General features: G+C 43.2%; 1 protein-coding gene across 1 annotated transcript in view; it reads right to left on the reverse strand.

Moving 5' to 3' along the window:
* The window catches only part of NOTCH2 (notch receptor 2), an 88593-nt gene extending 62260 nt beyond the window's left edge, over positions 1 to 26333 (reverse strand). The window contains exons 1-4 of the mRNA XM_075711205.1: positions 26252 to 26333; positions 16076 to 16157; positions 5864 to 6123; positions 4835 to 5170 (exon numbers count right to left, since the gene is read on the reverse strand). Coding sequence (XP_075567320.1) covers positions 4835 to 5170; positions 5864 to 6123; positions 16076 to 16157; positions 26252 to 26333 — 760 coding nt within the window. The remainder of the gene's footprint in view (positions 1 to 4834; positions 5171 to 5863; positions 6124 to 16075; positions 16158 to 26251) is intronic.
* Between the last annotated feature and the right edge of the window lie 242 nt (positions 26334 to 26575).

Below are 26575 nucleotides of genomic sequence, written 5' to 3' on the forward strand. Positions count from 1 at the left end.
AATGTTTTTGAGTCATAAAGCATGGAAGTCACCCCAATACTAAAACCTCACCACGCCATTGCACATTTTCACATTTTAACCAGCTATATTACCATCTAACAGCTGGTCCTCAAGCGTCTCATGCAAATGTAGAAAACCATTAACCCCACACTAAAAGCCGGAGGATACCACTAGTGATAGTAGAATAGAAACAAAAAAGAGCTTACAAAAAAAAAATGCTACGTAGTAAAAGGTTCAAGAGAAGCGACACACAGCCAAGCGTGCTCCGTCAAAAGACATCTCCAAGGGAAAGGGAATCAGGAAGAGTTGAAACGGTGAAGATGACACTATTTTGAGTGCACAGCTGAAAAAAACCACAAGTTTCCTTTTTGGTAACTTCCCAACTCCCAAATTCCCTTTAAATTTGTCTTACTCTGAAGAACAACTTTGGCTTAGTTTCAGAACATCTAAAAGCTGTAAAGGCAAGATTTTTGTGTCCTCTTCAAATCGAACCTACACCGCAATACTGTGATCTGCTTAATTTGTAAATACAACTGTCCTAATGAAGTTTAGCTTTCGTTTGTAAAACCGGTCCTTTAGAGTCATGGTTGTTTGGGCCAACACACCTACATTTGAGCACGACAAGCACGAAGCTGCTCTGAGACACTTGAGTTTTTCTTAAGCTGGGTCCCAGGATCTGATTTTGCAGTTACATAACCTGACTCTTTTCCAGAAAGTTCACTGTTTTGATGTATTCGAGGCCAGGCTGGATGGGGCTTTGAGCAACCTGGTCCAGTGGAAGGTGTCCCTGCCCATGGCAGGGGGGCTGGAACTAGATGATCTTTAAGGTCCCTTCCAACCCAAATCATTCTATGATTCAGACACCTGACACTGTTTCCTGTTCCCCCCCTGCGCTGGGACTCACACATTGTCCTTTGCTTTCTCCCTCCAAGAGAACAGTTTGCAACACATACCTTGACTTTTGCTCTGTAGTTCCAAGCACAGCAAACTAAGGAATGAGAACCCCAAGGGGAAAAGTGTTCCCACCCACCACTAACAGCATGCTGTTCCTCCTCTAGTATGCAGAGGTATACAAGTAGATAACTTTACTCCTACGTCATCTGAAATCTCCAGCCCATTCCAGAGCACTATATCCAATTCCCTCCAAATATTAATCCTTAGCCTTATTTCAACCTATAAATGACACCTCAGACTTTCTACAGGACCAATTATGCATGGAGGCAGGAAATTATACCTGAATGAAAATGTCAAGTTATTGCCAGATTTAGGGCTTGCTGACTAGAACTTAGGGATCTTGACACAGAGTGCTAAAGCTGACCTGTATCATTTTAACACTGAAGTAAGTTTCGGCATACCAGGTGCCCAACAGCAGTTGCCTGCATGCAACTCCAACAGTTCAGCTTCTTGAAGTAAATGTGAGATGGGCTACTCCACATAAGAGGGCCAGCTCACCCAGAGCAGAGGCACACATGCTGTCTCGTATCCCAAGATTGCCACCGTGCAGAACCTCATGCCCCAGTGGAAGCGGCTCATGTCTGAATCCCAGCAAGCAGCATCTTCCCCACCACAGGAAATTCAGTATGTCTGCTAGACCCCATTCATGATGTTCACTGCGTGAGGCAGCGTGACGGTCCGCTACAAACCGGCGTGAGGTTACTTCCTCTTCCCAGGAAGTGTTCCAACTCTCATAAACAGCCTGCTCCAGCCTGACAGATCGTTTCCTGAACAAGCCCTTGGAATTCCCTAGGGTCCTTATCTTAGTTAATGGGTAATTATTTTGATGGATAACAATGAATAATCACTTTCCCAGCTAAGAACTTCCTCTATTGACTTGTTTAACATTCCGTTAAAGGTTAGTTGCCAAATGAACTCCTTTTTTGTCAAATATTTTAACTACGAGCTCATTCTTATATTTAAAGGAGTTGCTAATGCTTCAGGTTAAGTCTCTTTCACAGTAGTATTTTTTTTTTTTTTACTACAACCATCTGTTACAACTGACCTAACATGCTCACTTGTCTACAATCTTTTTATCTAAATCAAAGCCCAGAGGAGAAATGATTACGCTAGATGGATAGAAAATAAAAGTTACCTTTCACACAGATGTAATACTGACAGTATATATAACTCTTCACTAACACTTGCCACCAAATGCTGACCTCTTCTAACGCACAACTTCATGAATTATCTAATGCAAGATTTGTTTGTGTAAATCCACAAGTGAAATGAGAACCTGAGAATTTAAAATAGCAGCTTGACTACGGTATGGATAAACAGTACTCGCACTACTGTAGAAAAAGCTGCTGTGACATGTAACTGAGGTTGTAGGCTTTTTCCATATTTTCAAGCTCTCATTCTCATGTATCTATAGTTACAAAAAATGAAATTCACTCAAAAGCAAAGAAGAAAACATTGACAGGAAACAAGAACTTATTTCAGGGCCAGTCCAGGAGTAACCTAATTATGCTTAAATTGCTGCTTGTGCACAGTCAGTTTCTTCAAAGCAGTTTCACAGGTCACAAGATGCAAAATGATATCAAAAAGTAGTCTAGCAGTTCAAGATGTAACTGCGTCCTGCCTCTCCAGCCATAACGCTGAGCTATGGTAACATCTTAAGCCAGTCCAGAAGGAAGGGCTAGAGCAATTCCATTTATAGTCACAGTATCATCGGCATTCCTCCAATTTGGAGAAGGAGTCTAAAGAGGAATTTCTAGTCCATACTCTTGGCACTCTCTTCCAGATGAGAAGGTCTTGTTCACATCTTCCCTGGGTGTGACAGACCACCATTTCTCTTCTCTCTCTGTTGACCTTTCCTTCCCAGACAGAACCTTTTCCAACACTTCAGAAATTTCATGCTGCATGCTTGACTGTTAAGGAAGAAATGGCTGGGTGCCTTGCCTTTATCAAAGAGTTTAACGTAAGCATTTTGGCCTGTCCAACCTTTTTTTTTTTCTTTTCTTTTTTCAAATGACTAGTTTTAAAAATCAAGCTAGCAAAACAACAAGGCCAACTTAAACAAATACAGGAAATACAGAAGTGAAGGCTCTCAAAGCTGCATTAACTCACCCCCACTATATACGTTGTGTAACAAGTCCAAAAAAGCAGCTAATAACCCAAAACGTGTGTGAGCAGTGTGGGTGTGTAACTGTTACTATAGTAATCTCATTTTCATTTCCTGACCATAGTTTAGCCAGCCCACACGCTTGTCTAAAGGGAAAATGTGCTCCTACCCAGTCTCGTGCCCCTGTAACAGAATCACAAAAGCAAGCTGTCTTATCAGCTTTACAGGATCAAGTCCTTCAAACTTCATCTTCCTCTCCTCTTCCCCCACCACGCTGCTTCGGCATGAGATCTTAAACTCCTTAAGCAGGCTAAACAGATCTGACTAAGAAAATTCTGAATTTCAGATCAAGCCTGTTAATCCAGAGCTACTTCATTTACAATTTCCTTTTAAAAAGATGCATAGCAGAAAAGCAGCAAATTCCCTGAGAGCAACTATTAGTTAAGATATGGCATTTTCAAAGACCCTGTATGTACAAGCACTGTTTCTTCAAGCATAGTTACAAATGGCTGCTTTCACACAAAAATAAAGATGATACATCCTTCTATTTTAAGATCAACTTTCCTGAATTCTTCAAAGTCACATGCTTGCTCAGACAACCCAGAAAGTTGTTGTGCAGGCACTAGCTAAGGTTGGCAATGTACATTTAAGGTCATTTGAACAAACACTCAAGACAAAGGTCTCCAAAAAGAGAGTTAAGTTCTAAATGCTCTTTCTACACACACCTACGACTCCAGATGATCCTCATGAGAATGCAGTCACTCTACATTCATCCTAAACAGTACATGACAGCTACATCTTTCACATAAACAGCAACAAAGAAATGCTTAAGGGAAGAGAGTTTACTTTTCTAGATTACCACACACCAAGTGCTCATGTGCCAAACTTCAATACACTTAACTAGGAAGTCTAGTCAAAAGCATTTCCAAACAATCAGTTTCCCATGGACTGAATTACTCAGTAAAAAAACATCAGCCTAAAAAAAAACTGATGTGCAAAGACGACTAGCACTGCCCTGTGGCCAGGATGACAAGTGGATCGGCAGGAGCAGGACAGGATGAGACCACCAGGGTCCCAACCAGGTGACATATGGTAATTTGTAGAGACGGGTGCCTTGGTGATTGGAGCACAGCTTGACACACAAAACCAATACAGCCCATGATTGTCAGCCCTGCTGCGGATGAACTCAGGGCAGCTAACAGCATCAGAAAAAAAAAAGCAAGGGTAATTTAATTACAGAACAAAAAGGGCACGGCGAGTTGGAAATGATCTCTTTTAAGATTTGGAGGAACTAGAGGAGAAAAGGGAAGGGAATAGAAACTAGTATGTTTTAAGAGTAAAGACTGAGAAAGAAAAAGACAAATGTTCATCTTCATTCAAGCACCGAAGTTAACTGTGGCCTTTACCGAAACAAAGCTATGTATTTGTAGAGGTTTATGTTCATGGAATTTAGCATTCCAAATGGGCATCAGGAGATAACACCCTAATCTTGAACCTACCTTGTAGTTCTTACCTATTTGATTCTCTGCCTCTAATTGGGTTCCAAAGAAATCTGTCATTTCTAGCCTTCTTCCCTTTTCTTCCCTTCCACGTTATGAAATCCTGGCACTCAGAAATTAACATCCTAGCATAGCTTCCTGCCTTGCTGAGATTTCTCCCTTCAACCTTACATTACACTAGTATCACACAAACTCCAAAAGAAGCCTTCAGAGGAACACAGACAGGAATGCAGTGATAAGACTACAAAACCAAGCACTCTGAAGAAGCATCATTTACCTGGCAGACAGTTGCACTCAAAGGTGAAGTCACTTGTTTGATGACAAGTTCCTCCATTCATACAGGGTGATGGGGAACACGGTACATATACGCTCTCACAGCGATGCCCTGTATAGCCTGGCTTGCACTGGCATCGGTATGAGCCGGGCAAATTGACACAGGTCCCACCATGTTGACAAAGGCCTGGTGTGGCACATTCATTCACATCTATCTCACACTTCTGGCCAGTGTAGCCAGACAGACAGATGCAGGAGAACTTATTTCCAGATACAGTACATGTACTTCCATTGGCACAAGGTTGAGATGTACAGGCATCAATCCACTGGCAATCCTTTCCTGTAGGATCAAGACAGAGCACTCCATTAATGAAAAGTTATTTCTATGGAAAATAGTATTTCCTTCATGCTACCTCAAAATGATTGGTGTACTAAAACTTAAAATTATTACAGGAAAATATACGTCTGCCTTTTACAGTATTATATTTGAAACAGAACTCAATTTGTGGTTACAGTACGAAGTCATTTTATTTACAGGGTAACAGCAAGATATAGAATGTTGTGATTTATAAAAATAAGCCATGACCTGAAATCATACTACACACTGACAGTCACTTTTCTTCTACATCCCCCTTCAAGAATGAAAGGATGTGAGTTTCCATGCTTCCCCTCAGGCACCCGATTATAATTTTCCCATAGAAAAGATTTGGCTGGCCAAATTTACTTCATTTTTTTCTAGAAGGTAGACTCTCAATTCAAAGTGTAACAGCCACTCCAGAGTAGCCTCTGCACTCAGTTTTCCCACATGGACAACCCGACAAGATCCAAATGTCTTTCTGCTTACATGTAAAGGGTATGGAGTTTGATTCCCTACCCCACTTTGCTTTTTTTGGTCATGAAGTCATTTAGATGACTTCTTATTTCCTGTGCTGGAGCTACTAAGTTTGAGAGTGTATTAAGACTGCCCCAAAACATTCCAGGATGAAGCAATTCACAAAGAAGAGAGTCTGGAGGTACAACCACAGAACCCCACCTGTGTAACCTGGAGGACAGACGCACTCGTACGTTTCCTGGCTGTGGGGATGACAAGTTCCTCCATTCAGGCAGGGCTGGGACACGTAGCAGAGGTGCGATTCAGAGTACTGACAATCCTCTCCTGTGAACCCTGGAGCACATTTGCAGGTAGCCTTTCCTATCAGAGACGTAGTTTCACAGGTTCCCCCGTTCTTACAGGTATTGCTTTCACAGGGGTTTCTGTACTGACAGTAGTCTCCAAGAAAGCCTTCTCGACACCTGCAACAGAGAAGAAATTACTAACGGCACATTCACCCAAAGCCTTGTTGTCCTGGGAAGATACCAGGAATGAAGTCCCACAGCCACTGCGAGTCTTGGAATTTGCCATAACTAATGGTAACGCTAACAGACCTAAATGCTAACATCATAGATCTAACAAGGCCTTCCTCTGGTACTGTCCCAAATGCGACCACTGAAAACTTAAGTTCAAATTGTGAAATTGCTCATTACAAAATAAATACTGCATACAACCAGAGTTATGTCAAATGCAAGAACTTGTTCTCACAATTCCCTTCAAAACTTCAGTAAAAGCTTAAGTGCTAAAGAACTGCTGAGTAACAATTCCTTGCACCTACTCCCATTCTAATAAGCATCCCTTTTTAGAAGAAAATCAAGCTGTTTCAGTAATAGGTATTAACACCAGGTATAATTCATCTTCCAAAATATTTATAAACCTTGCACAAATGCAGTGTCTGAGGGCCTGAAGATCTGCAGCAGATCTTTCTCCACAACACTCCCGTGAGACAGGAAGAATATACTGTTATCCTCTTGTTGATAAGTGCATCTGGGACTGTGACATGCTGAAGTCTGCACTCAGCTAGCAGCGCAAGCCCTGAAGTCAGGTCTCCCACGCCCCTGACTAGCACCCTAACGACAAGGTCATTGTTCCTCTGTCTCCCACAGAAAAACAAGTACACACACACTATCTACAACTAGGGTAATATTTTATACAAAGATCTGCGATTGCAGAATAATTGCAGTTATTTCTCTCTAACCTAAACTTATGTCAATACAGTCTGACTACACTTGTCAGCTGTAATCCATCTTTTAACTGGCCTTTGTACTACGAATTTTCCATTTAATTTCCAGCAATACAGGACCCAGGCAAGCAAGCCTGCAAACCCCACCTTTGTGTCACCCACGGTTCCATTTACTTCCTTCAGGTAGCAGAAAGCTGCAAGATTTTATACTGGATAAAAATAACACCTAACATACAAACAGGACCATCCACTTGCAGTTTTTTTTCTATAGCGCATAGCTGCATGCTTTAACTGGTAAGCACCCAAGATACACATAGCCTGAGAGGACATGTATTTCACTGCAAAAAAATTCAGAGGTGAATATTAGATGCACTATGTTCCAGAACACGATAGGTGCAATTATTAAATCAATGAGTTGCTCAAATCCAAAGGGAAGAGATTCCAACTGTAAGAAATGCACACAAAGTCTCTGGCTAGCCCTGAGAAAAGAATGTAACAGTAAAGAGACTGCCTTTTCCTTATGCATTTAAAAGTGTATGTTGGATTGAAAAAAACCAACCCAAAACCACCACCTAACTGGATAGGCCTTAAAATTTTGTTTAAAAATCAAAGAACAGTCATGAAGCTGTGTTTTTAACAGAATACTGCAGGGATCTGCCTTTGTTCCTATGCTATTCAACAGTTCTATCCATGAATAACAATGGAAGACATCAATGCTGGTCAAACACATAGGTAAGAGAGAAGACAAGTTCTTGATAGAGAGTAGTAACACTAACTGCTTAACAAGGCAGTCAGCATGCAAAGTGCACTTTAAGCACTGAGAAGTCATATCTCTAGAAACAAAACATATAAAGCACCCTCCCCAAAACAGGAGACTGATCTGGGAAAGACAGACTTGCTCTGGGTGTTCCTAACAGTCAGCTGAATGTGAATTCCTAGTGTGACAGTTTGGTCAGGAATACTTTAGTTGTACAAACAGCAAATATCAAGTAGGAGTAAATAAGATTATGCTACACCTGATACTTGCATGGCACAACCATTACCGGACCATTACATCAGTCCTGGCGTCTGCTCTTTAAGAAGGAAGAGCTGAAGCGAATTCAAAGAAGCCAACAGTAATGATTAATAGAAAACTCTTGACACAATGAAAAGCTCAGGTGGCTCAATCTATTTATCAAAGCAAAGAGAAAGCGGCAGTTAATCAAAAGCTGTAAGTTCCCACAAAGAAGCTCAGATTTAACAATAATTCCCAATCCAGATGGTACAGGGATAACAGGACTGAGCAGTTAAAAGTTCAAGCTAGATAAATTCAAATTAGAAATAGGGTAATATCTTTATCTTCAGACACATACAGAACCTCTCAGCAGTGGAGAGAAACAACTGGAACAACGCATTTAAGGTTGCAGTGGAATTTCTCCATCACTCATGCTTGTTTAAAAGAACACCAGGATTGGCTGTTTCAGAAAGAGTATGCACGCTAGTTCAAACACAGCTATTCAGAGAGGTTATTATCCCAGTTACGCAAGAGGTCATTACTAGATGACCACAACTGTTTCTTCTCATGTTAAAATTTATTAACTAGCTTTAGCCATATGTCTAAAGTAGGCAAGTCATATAATAGATGTGCATAATCGTAATTTACCACTCCCCACACCCAAATTAGTCTCCTTTCACCATACCTTAATACTTTCAACTTTGTGCCCAAGAACAGACATGAAAGAAGAGTTTTTGAAAGGCAAGGCAGGATTAATAAAGTTACAGAAACCAAATGCTGAGACAATACCATTTGCAAAATATCCTCTGCCTCTTCTGCCATCCTCGATATAGCAGCTGAAGGCTGTCGGTCAGCATGAGCTGCTGCCACATCACACGGGAGGCAACCTTTGGGTATTCTGGGCCTAAACCACAGCAGTTCTATAGGCTTCCTTTAACATACCAAACCCTTCCTCGATACGGGTTAGAAATCAGTCCAAACACCAGCGGGCTACAGCATGGCTTTGTAGGAGCTCCATCACATAGAAATCTGGCACCCAGCAAAGACAGCTGTGCCAGAAGCTGGAGGACAGCTTGACTCCCACGGCATTCAAGCCTGTACAGAGTGCGCTGGCTAGCTCTGCTCGGAGACTGTCCGGATAACTAGAATTAAATCATGTTTCTGGACATCTATAGGCAGCTGATGAATGTGCAAAGTCAAACGGAACTTCAGTCCCAGAAGGCTTACAAGATTTCATTATAGGCATTTCTTCTGGTTTCACTACCACCAGTGATGGGGGGGTTCGGCAGCTCAGCTGTCTTCCGTGTCAGCAGTACACCAAGCTCCTCAGACTAACAGCAGCAGACACAGGCCATGCACTTGTAGTTCTCTTTATCACAAAAGAAAGAGCAACAAACTAGAACTTCACAGAACCGCACCTAGGGCATCCCATCCGGCAAACAAGAGGCCCTCCAACACCACCCACCACTCCAACAAATAAAAAATAAATGAAAACACACCTAAAAGATAAGTCCTAAAGTGTTTTTTCATTGAAAGGCTCCAAAACAAACTAGGAATTCTAGAGGAACATCTCATGTTTTGCCCACAAGGAAATAAGCCACCAAAATATGCCTTCTCTCCCACCTCCCCAACACTCTGGGATACGGGAAGGTGCATTTAACTGTTGCCCCTAGGTAACAGGGGGAGGGAGCCTAAACACTGATTAAGAGTATTGCTGGTATGATTTGAAAGGAAAGCTGAGACCTGTGCTCTAAGACAACAGTCACAACCATCACCCACAAACAGCCCAGCATTTTGTACACAAATGTTCTGGTACAAAGTTGAAGAGCACTCCAAGACCGGGCTTGTTCCGGTATCTTTTGAGGCTAATCAGAAAAACATGAAGGAGCACTCCAGCAGGGAACAGCAAAAGCTCTTTTTAACTTTTAGCTCTTTATATTTGGAAGGACAGAGCCTTACAGAATATGTCAGAGGGAACGTGACTGCCTGTGGAAAGATGGTAGGTCAGGTATATACAGCCCTTGTACCCACCATTTTGTTCGCCTCCTGGAGAAGTGCTTGGTCACACAGTTATGCAATCTTCCCCTCCAGCAACTCAGTGCAATCGTTTTTTAATGTTAAAGAACAAAAAACCTACAGTCCAGATTTTCAACCATGTCTCCTGTCATCAACATTTCTAGGCACAAATACTAGTAATTTAGTTCTAAACGTTGGTGTAGACAAAACTGCAAATATTTGCCCCTGATTCATGTTAGGCACCGCATTGTTTCTCTAAAATTAGAGGCAAGCAGCAAAAAAGCGGGGTCTAAGTCCAGACTTCTTTAAAGGATATGATTATCCTCAACAGCAACACCAGCTTCCCACCACCCCTCCTCTGCTCTCATCCCAACCTACTCTTTCAAGTTCTCTTTAGGAGAACAAAAAAAAAAAAAGCGCCACTTGTCTACAGAGCAGCTTAAAATTGTAGCAGCTTGTGTCAGCTCCAAATGACATGCTCAGAACGGGAAACCAAATCTTTTCCAAATAAAAGCCACTGTTCCTCCTCAGTTTTCCATCTAACACTCAGAAACAGAAAGATGAAGTTTGTTCTGGCACTTTCTGGAAGCACATGAGGTCTCTTAACCTACTTCAACAGGAATTTAATCTTTTAAGGACAAATTTCACATACAACTTAATTCAAATCATGATTTCTAAAAGCTAGAGAATTTGAAATGGGAAAATGTCCTGTGGGCTGCATCAGCTATGCAGCTGCTTCTAATTAAAGCTTCTCCTTTACTCTCTCTGGGCTACTTTCCAGCACAAATACTTTAGTCAGAGCTCAGCCCATTTTTTTTTTTTTTCCCTCCTCCTTTTCAGCTCCAGCCTGCATTTGCCTTAGCTCAGGCTCTCATGAAGCTAAACAAGAGACATAAAAACAAAATTAAGGTATTTATTCAAATCTGAAGTATCCACGAATCTACAGAGCTGCATTCACTCTAACAACCTAACGCTACGAAGTGAAAGTAGAAGACTCACAAAAGCTGCGTATTTGGCTCTTCTGCCACAAAACTACATTGAAGTTACCTCCCAATACTTAGTTCTCTCTGGCTTTCAAAAGACTTCTGGAAAATATGTCTGGCCTATTGGAAAAATCTCCTCATCTGCTGTACTATATTTGCTTGGGCACATTCATAGGACAGCCTCTTCAAATGCACCTTATAGACTGTTTTAACCAGTCTTCCAGATGTTTGATTTTCATGGGAGTTTCCTATTCAGGCCAAGTGATATCATCTGGAGATGCACAGAAGGAAGCAGATGGTTTTAATTTAAAACGCGAAGGGAAGAATTTCCTAGTGGTCTTGCTTCGCCCCCCCTCAACCCAACACTCCCTTCACTTTGATTGGAAGATGCTTCAACAGAGGAAGGGGGAAAAAAACACAGTCTGATGACTAACGTGAGAAGGGTCTCAGCTATTTCGCTACAGATTTTAACCAGACTTCCCTCTGGCTCCCGGGTTCCGACTCCCACACCTACACCTCCTCTCAGGAGGGAGAACAGGATTCTCTGGTTAGCTTTACAAACACTCCTTCCCATGTCTCAAGGCTCCCATTTATGCGTCATACTTTGAATGCAAAGTATGGGATGGGACGGCCTCTCTGTTCTGTGTTTAAAGCAGTACACAGCTATTGTTTCTAGTCCACAGAAAGCGCTTCTACAGTGTACCATTCCACAGTATAGCAAGGAGTAACAGCAACCAAAGTCTGAATGGGCAAGGTTTAGTTCAGCTTATCCTGACCATCAGAGCTCTGAACAGCTTTTGGTCTGCACAGGTAAATCACAACAGAAAATTCTGACTGACTCAAATCACCACTCTGTTCCCAGATTTGAAGCTAAATGTGTGTGTACTCTCCCCTTTTTCCTCTGCCCTGGTCTCAAGGGTCTCCTTTAACTTCTGAAAGGAGGCAGAAGGAAACAGGAAAGGGCAGCCCATTCTCAGAAAGGGACAAGTTTTCAACTTTTGCATTTAGCCTCTTCTGGAAAACTCTCAGACCTCATCCTGCTACAAGGTTTCCTATGGGTATTCCCCATTCACTAGTTTAAGAGCGATTAGTCTCAAGAGAGAGATCCTGAGAAGATATCTGCTGCAGTCTCAGAAGCAGTTCTGCAGTCTCGGATCTTGCCTTCAGCCCCAGAAGTCCTCTTAAATCTGAGTTAAAATTCATTTATGAAGATCCAGCTGGAAAGAAAGGTAGGTCAAAAACCTGGCAAGGGGATTGGAGTTACTAAGGGTTAGAGTTGGGATAGAAGCCCCTTACTGCCATGCTGTTGCTGCTTTGAGTTTAGCATGCTTTGAGGTCCTCCTGTTGCCACCCTGCAGATAAGAGGTAAAAACTGTATCATGCAATGTAAAAGCATGCACAAACTTATGCGCATGGTGAGAAAAACAGTGCTCACTGAAGAGGCACAGAAGCACATAAAGCTGCACAGATCCTGACAGCTTTGGGCATGAAAGGATATGCTGAAGGAGATTGTCCTTTTGGAATAGCCAACTTCAGCACTCTCCACTTTTGACTACGCACAGCAAACAAGCCGTGGTTGCCACTGTACGTTTTTTTGTTGTTTTGGGGCTTTTTTTGTTTTAGTGGTTTTTTGTTTGTTTGTTTGTTTGGGGTTTTTTTTTTTGTTTTGTTTTGTTTTTACCATCAGGACCCAACAAAAGGCACTAGAGTTAAAGCAGTACTTTGGTTCATACAGAGGTACCGATATCCCTTCTGGGCACACAATGTGAAACAGACCTAAGGTCAAAAACACCCATCTTAAAAACCTACAAAGCACAAGAAGTAGCAAGGCCCAGTTTCCTCCCTAAACCTTGGAGCACCCCTACCCCAACTCCCTTCCTTCTCACTTCTGCTTCTCTCCCTGGCATGGTCTTGCTTCTGCTCCCTGTCACTGGGGCACAGGGGAGGGAAGTTGGGAGAGGCCACAGCTGCCAAACATGGGGAAACCAGTCAAGATATTGTCTGCTTCAGGGCCCTGCCCCACTCCAAGCACAGCGGCACTGCCCAATCCTGCATCCACCTGCAGCAGAGCAGACTCTCGTGCTCAGAAAACAGTGGGCAGCGTTGCCAAAAATCTCTGCTCTGCTTGTCCTTGAAACAGCTCCCTGTACCCACACGTTCTCAGCCTGCCTGCAACTGCAGAAATACTGCAAGTTAGCAGTACTATCCCCCAGACTCTTCCTACTACTACTTTCCGAGTCATCTAGCAGCGGGGAGATGAGAAAAGGTTTTCCTGTGACGTTCACAATTAGCATTAAGCAACAAGCAACTCACAACAACAAAATCCCACCACAGTGCAATGCAAAGCCAAACCCCAGACTGAAACTGCCTTTTGTCAAAGCAAGACCCAGAAAGCTTGGAATGACAGATCCCCTTCATACTGCTACTGCAGATATGGCCATATTCCTTGGAATAAGGCCTGCGTCCTGACCATGCTAGTCACTGAATGGGTGTGGAAAGATCTCTCAGACAAAAATTCTGACCTTGGAAGATGCAAACACAGGAATGTGTAATTTTCTAAATATAAAATCAAGGTCAGAGAAGGTCAGTAATTCTATCAAACAGTGCCACAAAATGACAGCCATGGGCCAGCAGCGTCACCAGGGGAACAGAGCTACTTAAAGGGCGCTCGCAAGAGCAATCTGATAAAGATCCAACTCCGATTTCCTTACAAGGGTCACAATCACTGTTCCCATAACAGAAGCCAGATGCACCAGAACAAAGGTTTCTTAGCAGAAAACTAGCTTTCTTTTTTAATGGAGTAGACGCTACAGGATTTTCTGACAAAGCAAGCTGTTTCAGTACTAAGCTGTCACTTGCTGCTTTGCCAAATACCTAGACTAGATGTTTTGCTTATCAGTGCTTATGTTACTCATGTCTCATATGATTATCTCTGATGCAGGTTCTCCCTCCTCTGTTCACTTGTTTCTTACAGGCAGCACGATTAACTAGATGGACCGACCACACACCAGAACAAACAACTCTGCCGAGAGGAGGTACAGAAAGAGGAAGAGAGCCTATTATAATAACTTATTGCCCAGCAGAGGAAGTACTGCAGAAAACTTGAAGAAAGTGGAAGGGGTGGAGATTTAGCTAGTCAGTGAGTGATCCTGCAGTGCTAGAAGCCAAGCCACTTGCTTTAGTAATAAGGTCCGTTTCCTGAACAAAACATTTCTACTCTTACAGCCATCAAAAATTCAGAAAATCATTTAGGTTGCTACACCAGATAGAAAGTTCCCCTATTCAGAGTTCCTCATAGTGCAGGAAAGGAAAAAAAAAATAGTTAAAACCAAAACAGGATGCTAAGAATCAGCCTGCTAAAGGTAGAGTCTCCACAATCGAGGTTTTTTGGTATTTTTTCCTTCCTTTCTGCAAAAAAAGAGTTTTGAGCCAGAACTAGAAAACAGACACATACTAATCTATGTATACAGGCCTCTATTAGCCTTTCCAATTACTCTAGCACCTGCAAAAGGACTCAAGCTGTTACTTGAAGGAGGGGTTGACTTAAGACCTGCAAGAAGACTTTGCACAAAAAGGAAGAAGGCAACATTAGAATTATAAATAACTCTGTGTGCTAAAAAAAAATGTAACAGTGGTCGAAGCTGCCACTGTGATAAGGGAAATGTGTCAAGATCTGGACTGCACTACAAGTACTGAAGTTAATCAGATTAGCCAACTAATTTTTTTTTTTTTAAATTTTTTTTTTTTTTTTTTTACACAGTTTAAGGCATGTTTAAGAGGAACATGCAAGTTGGAGAACATATCCCCACATCCTTAGGGAGGTACAAGCAGCACCAACATCAATACCAGTCTTGTTTATTACCTTCATCATGACCCACATACTTTGGCTCCAGACTTAACATGCTTAACTACGCGTCAGAAAGACCTGCTAATGTCACACAGTTTCTTGTTTCAGTCTTAAAATACAGGTGAAAAGCAGGAAAAATTCCAGCTTTCTTTTCAGAAGAGCAGCTCCTTTCGGTTGACAGCAATATAAAGCCACGGAAAAAGACTAAGAAGCAGTAATAGTTAAATTGCTAAAAAACAACAGGGAATAACAAGTTACATATTTGCCTTTCTATGGCCTTTCTGCACACCAGGTATTGATTTGAAACTGAGAAGAACCTCAAATTAGATTATGATTTCCCCTTTGTGTGCCACAGGTGCAATTGAAATATATCGAGTTTTATGTACCACATTAACAGAAAGAACTAAAGGTTGTGGCTAGGGAAGATTGATGTGTAGAAAAGGATGAAGAGCAGAGCTGTGCGTTAGCCAAGCTAAATCAACAAGACAAAATTCACTAATATTTAAGGAATGTTAGCCTTAAGAGAGGGATTTAGCATGCTAGAAAATGGCACAACATGCACTGATGAAGTAAACAAGGTTTAGAAAATAATCCATTTACTGCAGACGTAGTAAATTAACACTGCCGAAAAAGGAAGATTTATCTTTTTGCAATATATCACTTCATTTTAAAAAAAATCTAAATACTGCAGTTTGAAAGGTAAACTGCATTTGAATAGATGTGATACCATTCTCCAGACACCACACGCTCTGCCAAAGCTCCTGCTGATCAGCTTCCGATGCAGCAGCAAAGCCAAGGCACCATTAAGATGGGTGTCAACATTTACCAAAATCAATTACATAATAAAGACAAATGTGGGTGTTTGGGGGTTTTTGTTAGTTTGTTTTTGCAACTCCCACATATTACTTGCTCTCCAGCATGTGGAAGGGAACTGGCACACTTCAGAGTAGTTCTGAAAAACCTCAGAAAAACATTCAAATTGGGGCTGAAAGTCTATAAAGTAAGGCAAGATATAAGACAGAGAGCAAGTTCCAACTTAACTTGTGGGTCTGGAAGCAAGGTACAGAGTTTACCTCTATGACTGCTTTGGCCTTGCTTCCTAACCTAATACAAAGAAATCAAACTGACAACATCCAAACCTGAAAATCTGATCAAGAACTCCAGATTTCTTACGTTACAAAAAGCTAGCACAGAAGAACTAATGCATTATCAAGAAACACCAACTGCGCTAAAACCATTATGCTGAATGCACCTGGTAAGAAAATCTTAACAAGTCACATTTCCTTCCTGGCTAGGACCCTGAATGAAAGATGACTGGTAATTAAATTGCTTAGAAATGAAACCAACTTACTTGCAATATCCTGTACCATTTTGATACGGAATGCACCTTCCCTCATTAACACATGGCTTGGAATCATCCATACACTGCAAAGCTGAAAGAAAAGAAAAAAGACAGTCAAACCAGTAGCCATACATGTCAGGTCAAAGCTTCATTAGCATATTTTTGGGAATGAAAATCTTATAGTAGAAAATTGTATATGGCTGGAACAAAACCACAGACACTATCACATAGTTTAATTTAATCTCTGGCATCATCAAAAGAGCCAGACTGAAAGAAGAATTGAATACAGATTTGTTCATTAGGCAACTAAATGTTTCCAGAATTTCTTTTAGGTAGATTTTCAAAGCAAAGCATGCAGTAATTTCAGCAAGCTACAAAGACATTCGTGTCAGCACTTGTGTATTTTGGGTTAAGTGTCACCAATTACTACTTTCTGATCAAAATTCTGGACTGAAATTCTCTGAAATAAGAGGCAACTACTCCTAAGCTTTCTTTCACAATATTTTGTCTCAAATTCTTTCCTTCTTTTCTACTGTCTCTAGGGACACTTGGCACTGAAATAGGGGCATCTGTCCCTCATAAGCTCACCTGCTGTACATTTCTAGCAATCCAGAAATTGCTGCAACGTCATTACTGTTGTGGCACTCTGACTTCAGTCAGGATTGTGTTTGGGAGTAAGTGAAAACATCAGAGATGTTAAAGACATTCAGCAAAGAATTTGGTATTTCTAAGGAGGAGAGACACTGTAGCTCAAACTTGACATTGTCAATATTATGTTTTAAAAAAGGCATTAGGTATGATACATTTCAGGGCTGGTCAATTTTTATTCAAGTCTACTGGAAGCTCTAGCGAGGCCCTTTCTGATGGAAGCAACACATCGGCTCCAGCTCTGGCAAGTACTTGTCTCTTCACGGGGACCTGAAGCAGCACGCTGTGGCTATTTCTGAAGTGACCAGAAGGGCGAGAACTATGGAAACCCTGCAGAAGCAGAGGGCACTCTAGAACCACAAAATTTTAGCCAGTCCACCTAGACCAGAGCCTGCCATTTGAATGGCACCGAGCTAGTGGATAAAGCTCTCGGAACCAGAAGATCTGGGTTGCATCGTAAACTTACCCACATACCCAGAAGTCGCATGCTCTTCCCAGCCTCCAGTTCTGTCTCCCGGCCCCCGAACACACACACTTCCGTGCTTTTACATACCCTATTTCAACAACCTTACTGCATTTGGGAAAGCATTTAACCAGTCTTAGTTAAGGCACCTAGAAGCACCAATAACATTGAACCACCTAAACTGCTTGCTTGTGTGCCAGCTGCTGTAGGGCACATTGCCTTTTTTTTTTTTATTTATTAAAAGCACGGTTTTCCTTTCCTCAAGAGGTATTAAATTTTCAATACAAATTCAGTCAGGGGCATCAGGGAAACCTGGTCCAAACCACCACCAAAGTTTATATGCTGGTGACCAATGAATGGGGCTCAGAAACAGAAGAGTTAACAGATCAGTCCCACTAAGCTCTCCCTGCAATGAGCCCAAATTCAGTCCAGCAATTAGACAACTTGGAACAGACTCCAGTTACTGCTATTCAGGGCTTGAAGTGTTATTTCTCAGTAACCGTGGAGCACGCAAACAGGTCACATGCACTACGAGGTACCATAGGAGCGTTTCATACTTGCAGTCCCTATAGAGAATACAGTTAAATTAAACCCAGTCGCCCAGGAAAATTATCGGTATTTCCCACAATGCGAGTATGCCTGTCTCTTGTTAACTTGATTTCTGAAAAAAGGGCACTCGGATGGTGCTGCTTCTGCAGAGCTCTCAGGAAATGAATAAAATTCCACTGTGAGCCCCTTTCAGATAACCCCCAAGGTCAGGGTTACTAAGCAACAGAAATATTAACACAGATTTTACACGGCATTCCCCCCCGCAGCAGTCACCAGCACTGGCACTGATTTGCACCTGTCTGACAATTTCTATCACATTTAACAGCAACATCCACACAGCTTCGACTCCAAACTTCATCTGCTTCTGTCTAACACTGCAGCAGCTTGTTTTCACAGCTCAGATTAGCGCCATTTAGCACAGTTCAGTTACACAGTTGAAGAGAAACTGCAAAAGGACCTGCAACGATTCGGACTTCTCTTACCACCTATGCTATTCCAGGGAAATGGAGGAAGGTTAAAATGAGCCTTACCACATTTCAGAGAACCAGGAGGGAGAGCAGACTTGGTATTCTCATCTCACTATCTTCAATTTTCATTCTTTTCACACCAATCAAGCCAGTGAAGCAAATACACAGAGGATTATTTCTTTTGTGCCCATGCTTTCAAACACAATTTTGTAATCTCTTTGAGTACCCACATCCCCAGTGAGAACTGAGCAGCCAGATGATTTTGTAACCTACATAAGTAAAAGCTTAACTAGCACTTGGCCAAAAACACCTCCCAGCACAACTGCACAGAGGGGAACAGCAGGCTGACGGCTTTCGGGGTCACAGTAAGGATCCGAATCAGTGATTCCTGTTTAGCTTGCTAGGCCAAATACAGACACAGCAGAGAGGCTTCAGTGAAGTAATGATTAATTTTCTCCTGTTTTTTGACAAATTATTCCTGCCTTGAACTACTGTTTAGCAGGTCATTAAACTACTACTAGTCCTTAGAATTCTTTAACAGAGACACACAGTGAATGGGGCAATGCAGGCAGCTAAATACATATTTTGCATATAGTAAGAAGTGAAAGAAGCTAAGAAAATAAAAGCAGAGAGACTCCTTTGTACTTTTTCAGCTTAAGACTATAATAGGCCAGATAGAAATACACTGAAATGCAACTAAAGCTGACGTGAATGTAAATGTAACCATATTCTATATTAAAATGAGTATTAAAAAGTAACATAACCACTTCTCTTAAAAAAAGAAATCACAAGGGAAATTGAAGACTACAGTTCTCGCAGTAAAATTAGCATTTCTGTGCACAAAGCACTGTCTTCCTGTATTTCACGATATCTTTAACAATTTCACAATGCATGCAAAACCAAGGCATTTCAACACAACTTACGTCAAAAGCTACTTTTCTGCTACTCTACCATGTCATGCTCAAGAGTTAACAGTATCAGAAACTTTACCTTCCACCTCTGCCAGCAAAAAAGGTACGTTTCGCTACATCCATTATGTTAACTGGAAATACTTTGTTGTGTACAAGCACAAGAGAAGACAGCCTTGTCTTGAAAAGATAGAGCCACTTTTCTAGAAGCCATATATAGACAGCATCAGCATGCTGTCAAGGCTTTGAGTCTAACAGGCTGCTTTTGACAGTTTTCTGCTGTGTTTAAAAAAAAACCAGGAACGGTGAATTATTTCTTGGTTTTCTGGACTTGCTCTAGCTCGCCAAAACCACCAAAACTCTCAGAAGCTGGGTTAGCCCAGACCAAGCGCAAGCTGCGATGTTTCAAGTCCTCGCACTCTCATGCGGTGGAGGGCTCGCTCCGGTATGCCAGCAGGTCTTCAAGGGGAAATCCTGCGGCTTTTTAATGTATTGAACCACCTCACGATTTTTATCAGTCCTTTTGGGCATATTACAGGCATATTAGGAAGACACCCCACAATCATCAAAAGACTGGTTTCTTATGAAGTGGGCAGGCCACCACTTTGTGAAAGTGCCACCCAATTTCTAGCGCACGCTGTAGCCAAGTTTGAAAGACTTCTCGGACGAGGGCTCTAAGTGCATGAGATGAATGTTATTAGCTGTATTACCCAGCCTAGAGTCCATACAAACCCTCGCACGTGGCTGCATGTAGACACAAATTCTAACCTGACACTTAACTAGCCTATCAGGACTATTTTCCAAGGCCAGAGGGAAAAACCAGGTAGCTGCTGCTGTAAAATAAGCACAAGCTGAAAGCGTTACTCACAGAAGCACTATAGGAAGTGCTGTGATTCTCAACATGTGAATCTACCAAAGCTCACACCTAACTGGAGTACAATTTCACCCAGGTTTAATCTTTTTTGACTAAAGAGACGGTTAAAGCAAATGTAGGAGGAAAAATAAAAAGTTGTGTTTCTGCCTCTAGGATGCCAAGATGATATGGAAGTTGTGATTTGGTTTCTATACTTCATCCACCCACTACAAATTCAGGTACTTTCTGGGCTAGAAAATTAAAAGAAATAGCGAGGGATTAAGATCAGAAGCTGTAAGTGTCAGAGTTCAGCTTTTAAGAGAGAAGGCTGCTATAGGGAAATGGAGCCATAACCAGAGAAAATCTGAAAGAGCTTTGTTCTAAGTACTAAAAGGAAAGTAATGCCCATAAACTCCTCACCCACAAGTTCAGAAAAAGTCAAGCAGAAATAAAAATGCAAAGTACCAAAACAATTAATGCTGTGAGGAAGAGACGTTATAAAGCTGGTTTCCTGTAGCTTTGTGGTTGATTATCCTGCGTCTAAGAAGGTGCAGGCTCTGACCAAAGGGTTTTACTTTAAATATGGGGAGAGTGGTATTCTGGCAGATAATACAGCTGAGCTGGTGGTACAGCTTTCTCCTTGGGAGGACACTATATGGGTGTCTCTCTCTCCTCCTTCTTGTCCATAAATTTTCCATTAAATTCATAGAAACTCAGTATCTTTTAAGAACCTAAACCTCTGTCGTATTTGGTTGAAGCTTGTCCATAAGTTCACAAGCTCTCTTGGGGGAGAGGGTGGAAAACAATCTACTTGAACGCAGAAGAAAAGTCAGGCTAAAAATACATTGAAGACTAGAAAGAAGACTGAAGGACAAAACAGGTTTCAATAACCTTTGAAAGAAAACTGAAGGACAAAATAGGTTTCAATAATCTTTATGTAGTCAGTGGATTTCCTGTCTCGATTGACATTCATGAGAAATAGCCTGTCATTTCAGCTGTGTTACCCATTATATATGAAGAGAAAGGAGGAAAAAGGATTCAAAACCCTCAAACAGCAGCAACACAGGATGCATGGGGAATCCTTACGCAAGCTCAGGCTGCTTGCCCCAGGTGGATCAGCTCCAAAGAGGACGGCCACCAGCATGGTCAGAAACACAAGCTACGCTACAAATTGAGAGGTCTCAAATTCCAATGGAGTGAAAACCAGCTTCTGATTCCCTTCAGGAAAAACAGAGTGTGAAAAAAGAAGCTAAGAGAAAATGCTGAAACATGAGGTGCAATTCTGGAGGAAGAGCAGCAGGTCCTCGCTGTGCAGAAACAGACAAAATACTCCTATGGCAGCACTTCGCACCACACAAACATTTGCTGAAAAAGCTGGTAAGGAATAAGAAGCACTGCACAAATGGAGAGAATACCCAAAGATAACCGGATTTTGGAGGAAAACCACAAAGGAGTGATAACTAATTCACTAACCTCAACAAGGTTACAGTTCCAGCAAGATTATGCACCAGGAAAGAACCAACTAGTAAATAACTGCTAGCTGAAAATACAAAAATAGCTTTTCCTTTTTTTCTTAAAACCAGATCACCCCATGGCAGGCACACTGAGGGGGGACAAGGGACAAACTAGGAAAAACTCATACTGTAAAAAAAGTGATAAAGCCTTATATCCAGCTCAGATTTAGAAAATGTTAACAGAAGGCAGTAGTTAAGGACAAAGCTCGTCTATAAGGGCATAGAAATCATCTGTAAAGTAAAAATGCTTTCATCAGATTATTAAGAGATCTCCACTGTTTTTACATACAAAAGCCTGAAATCAATTGGATTATGCAAGACTCATCAACTGAGAAACTGAGCAGAGCTCAGAGGAGCGTGAAGGCACTCAGCCAACGTCCTGTACCTTTTGGGAGAGAAAACCCCAAAATCTAAACTGGTTTTCTTCACTAGCTTCTCTAGGCTTTGTAAGACAAGCGTAAAGAAAAAAAATTGCAAAAAAAATTTAAGTGGATTTTAGAAGAACAAGCCAGTAAGAAGAAATTTTCCTTTAGAAGTTCATCAGGTTTTTTTGAACCTGAAAGTGCAAACAGCAAATCTGACTTCATGAAGCTCTCAAACACACAAAACTGCATGCCCTGCCATCATCTGTTTCATGTCTCTCCCTCAAACGTCTAGGAACTGGCAAAAACTACTAATTGGCCCTCTTAAGAACAGAGCTAGAAACCATTGTGCAAATTCACAGATAGAGTTGAAATTCTTCTGTCCTCAGGAACTTAGGCCTAGGAACCTGCAGGAGGACTGTTATTTCTATCAGATGCAGCTACTGTTCGTGTGACACTTCCTGGTGAAGAGCTACAAGTTATAATACATACTGAATTCACGATGAACTCGTAACACAGTTCGAAAGTCCGTCAGTCACCATATTCTCCATTTCCTTGCACAGCTACTGTTCCCTGCCTTCCCCTATTTTCAGTTTTCCAAACAAAGCCAAAATGCCTACAATCCAGAACAGCAACATACAGCATTGTTAAAAAAAAAAAAAAAAGTTTTCAACAAAAAAATGTAGGGAAGGCAATTAAAGAACTGAAGAGGTATTGGTGTTTCCATGGCAATCTGGCAGACGGGAGCCATGCTCGCGTCTTCTCCAAAGTCTTCCGTCATTCTCCAGCACTAAATCTTTATTAATTTGTACGTTAAGCATGTTTGCCTGTGCAGAAATGCTAGCCCGCTACTTGTGCTGAGCGACGCTTCCACAGCCGTCCAGGGTGATGTCAGAGAAACGAGATGAAGACTTGCTGCATGGAACAAACAGCAGACGCCCGTGCCATTTTGAGATACAAAGCTCTTTTTTCATCCTCATAGCAGTCTAAAAAAAGGACATGTGCCCTAGGAACAGACTATTTTCTAAACAGAACGGACGATTATTTCTGCAGCTCTCAGATGACCGTGTTTAGAATGCTATAAGCACTGTTTCTTCTAGATGGGCGCTGACAGCCCTTGACTTCTGTTGGCAAGATGATTTCAGAGCAAATTCATAGAAACTAAGAATATAACCACAAAAGGAGTTTTTAACACAGATGCTTAGGGAAGCTCTTTTTTCTCTGACATGGATGACATTTCCCTAACGTGTCCCAAAGGAGTGGCGAGAATTAATAATCACTGTATCATTCCTCGACTTTGCATTCATTAGCCAAGAGTACAAACCTGAAGGAAACTGCGTGACATCTGATGTTACAAATTGTGGCTGTTTGCTTTTGCTGTTAAGTAAAGATTCCTAACTCCAGAAGAAACAGGCTGCCAGCATCCTGCTGCTACTCTTTCACACTCCTCGTCCCGGGTTCAAACACCAGCCATCCGTCCTCTCTCACAGCACAGATACTGGTTTTGAAAACGGGAGAAGCTGAACAGGACCAGAGCATATTGAAGAGAAATACCTACTTACTGCAACAGCAGCAAGACACCCAGAATAAGGGAAGGAGGGGAAATATCTGTGGAAGCTGACAAAAAACCAACCCACCCATTGTAAGAGATTCAAATGCCAAATGCCACCAGAGGCTTAATTCCTCTTTTCCCAAGGATTCAAGTCCTGAGAACATCAGTGAGAGGATCTTCAGTGAGAGGATCTTCACATATTTCTAATCTGACTAAGTGATGCCTTAAAGGAAGTGATGCGAGTTAGCCAGATTCTCACCACGCTCCCTTTTTGAAAGTCTAAATCAGCATCTTTGATAAGAACAAATTTGATAGTCAGTAACACCTTCAAAAGATCCAGTCAAACTTGTTCTTCCATAAGCAAATCTGTGTCAAGCAGACCGGCATTGTCAGCATTACCTAAAGTCCTCAAAAGTTTCACCGTTGGAATGCTAAAAGATCTCAAACTGCAGTCCACATGAAGGCACTGCCTTTGCACTGCTCTAGATTAAAATGTATTGCAACCTGTTAGAAATACAGGCTGATAGTCACCAGCAACCTGGTGAAACTGGGCTTAGCAAAAGCCAAGTGTTAATAGCGACAGTGGGTAATTAGAGTGGGCTCTACTAGCAAGAATTCCTGTTTCACCCACTGCTGCCTGATCAGAAGAGGAGCAAATCGTTCACAGCAATTATCAGGAGAATATCCTCACCAAAAGCGCAGGTGTTGCTGCCCCACCCCAGCTTACTGCAACTTCAACTGCGGCCTTTTGCAAAACTAAAGAACGGCTCAACTGGAAAAGCAAGTTGCTACACCGTTGGGCTTGCATGATGAGGCAGAGTTGAGTAGTCCAAACCATAGCGTTTGGTGCATCCAGGAACCTCCTATTTATTGACCAAGAGGGCTGACATCAGATACCTGCCCTCTCTTGCACAAGAGCATCAAGACAGTTGAATATGCACCTGAAAATACCCTTTCGGTGACTTCATCTTTCCCTTTCCCATGAAGTCAAGCCACAGCTCCCACTCCCGAGAACCAGATGCAGGTCAGTATCTCATGAACAACAGGAGTCATCTGCAGTCTAGATTTGCCATCTCTGACAACCAGCCTTTGTTTGGCACTGGGAAGAGATTTCACCCACAACGCCAAAAACTTCTGCAGCCTGCGAGGACCACGACCAGCCTGATAGGTATCCATACCCAGTCAAGTGACAACAAGTGATACCACAGCTACTTCTCCTCTCAGGCCCTGCCAGAGAGGGAACTTGTAGGGCTAGCAATAAGCCGATAAGTTGCTGGTATGAAGGTACAGTTTAACTAAGTGGACATGACGTTTAGTCTTTGCAAAAATAGTATTTTGCCGTCTTACTGGGCTGTGTAAGCCGTTTACAGAAATAACAGTCCTACTACGCACCACGCCTCTACCCTACCAAGAAAACATATTTCTGAATTTATAAGACACCTACCCTTGAAAGACCCTTTCTTTGTCCAGCCCCTTTTGGGCAAAGCTGGCCAAAACACACTCAGGAAATAGCTTTTGCTTTTTTTTTTTTTTTTTTTAAACTCTAACCATCTTCTTGCAACATATTAGTAAAACAAAGCAAGTCAGATTGTAGAGGGGTTACTGGAAAAAAAAAAGCATTTCTCCCAGCAGACGAATAATGACCACTTCAAAGTCAAAATGGATAGATTGATTAACCCGACTACTCTGCATTCGGGACAGCAGTAGTGGTCAAAAGTCTGCAGACGCTAGCTTCCACTCCTAACCATACCAAAGAATAAAATTAGTGAAATTACGTCTCGCTCAGTCATGCACTAAACAACTTCCACTACCACTTTCTCCCATCGCTACACTCTTCACAAGTCCTCTGAAAAGCAATCTGGCCTCTCAGGAGCAAAAAAGAAGAAAGAATGAAAAGTCCTGTAAGTAAGCAATGACTGCTGGTCCTCGATAGCTTTAACATGCTGCAAGACTGCACATGCTTTACTCTAGGAGCAGGACTGCTGCTGGGAGAGGCAGGAAATCCATCAGAACCCAACAGTTGAAGCCACGGACCCCGTTCTCCAGCCCGGCTGTACAACATATTGCAAATGCCAACATGTAACAGGGAACAGTGATGAAAAGCAGCAGTTTCTTCAGATGTGCACACATGGCTTCATCATGCCTGAACCGATTAACAATTAAAGGAGGAGGATAGGCAGAAAGCCGTTCTGGCTGTGCAAATATTCCCTCAACAAAGAGGCGAGAACGAAGACGACGTATAGGTATTTCAAGCGATGGAAAGCAGCAAAGCGCTTTCTCCCGCGTTTTGAAATAAAAAAAAAAAAACCAAAAACAAACACCCCTCAAGCGCTCAAAACCATTTTTTGCGAAAGTACATATATCACTGCCACGCACTGCCAGCGAAGGACGACTTCCATTTCGGCTTTCCGCTACGTGTAAGCCCCCGCGGGAGGAGAGCGGCCCCTCGCCGCTCTGCTGGAGCGCCCCGGGGAGCCCCTGCGCGGCGGGCGGGACCCGCACCCCCACCCGCGGGGCGGCTCGCAGGTGAGCGCGGCTCGGGGGGCCCCGCTCCACACAAAGAGGCGGCGGCGGCGGCGGCCCCCCCGGGGCCGCCCCCCGCGCGATGACACCCCAGGCGCGGCCGCCGCGGCCCCGCCGCCCCCCTCCCCCGAGCCGGGTCCCCCTCCCCGGCCGGCCGGCCCCGGGGGAGGGAGGCGGACACCGACGCGGCGCCGGGAGAGGGGCCGGTCCTCCCCCGCCACGGCGGGCCGGGCGAGGGGCGGCTCCGGGCAGCCCCCTCAGCCTCCCGGCGAGGAGCCGCCCGCGCACCGCCTCAGCCCCACAGGCCCCCCCACGGCCCCTCGCCGCCGCACCCCCCGTCACTCACCGGCCGCGGGCTCGGCGCGGCTGAGCACGGCCAGCACCAGGCCGAGGAGGGCGACGAGCGCTGGCCCCGCTCCGCGGGCCATGGCCACGGCCGCTCCCGCCGCCGCCGCCACTGGCACGGCGCGGCACGGCGCGGCGCGGAGGGATCTTCCCGGCCGCCGATGGCGCCTGCGGCCGCCCCGCGCGGAGGGACACGGTCGAGACGGCGCCGCCCACGCTTCCTCCGCCGCCCGCCCCGCCCCGCTCGCCGCCAGGGGGCGCCCGCCCGGGGACCGCGGGGCGGGGCCGGGGGGGGACCCCGGGAGGGGACGGGCGGGCGGGCGGC

The sequence above is a fragment of the Pelecanus crispus genome, chromosome 5, assembly GCF_030463565.1.
Source record: "Pelecanus crispus isolate bPelCri1 chromosome 5, bPelCri1.pri, whole genome shotgun sequence".
NCBI lineage: Eukaryota > Metazoa > Chordata > Aves > Pelecaniformes > Pelecanidae > Pelecanus > Pelecanus crispus.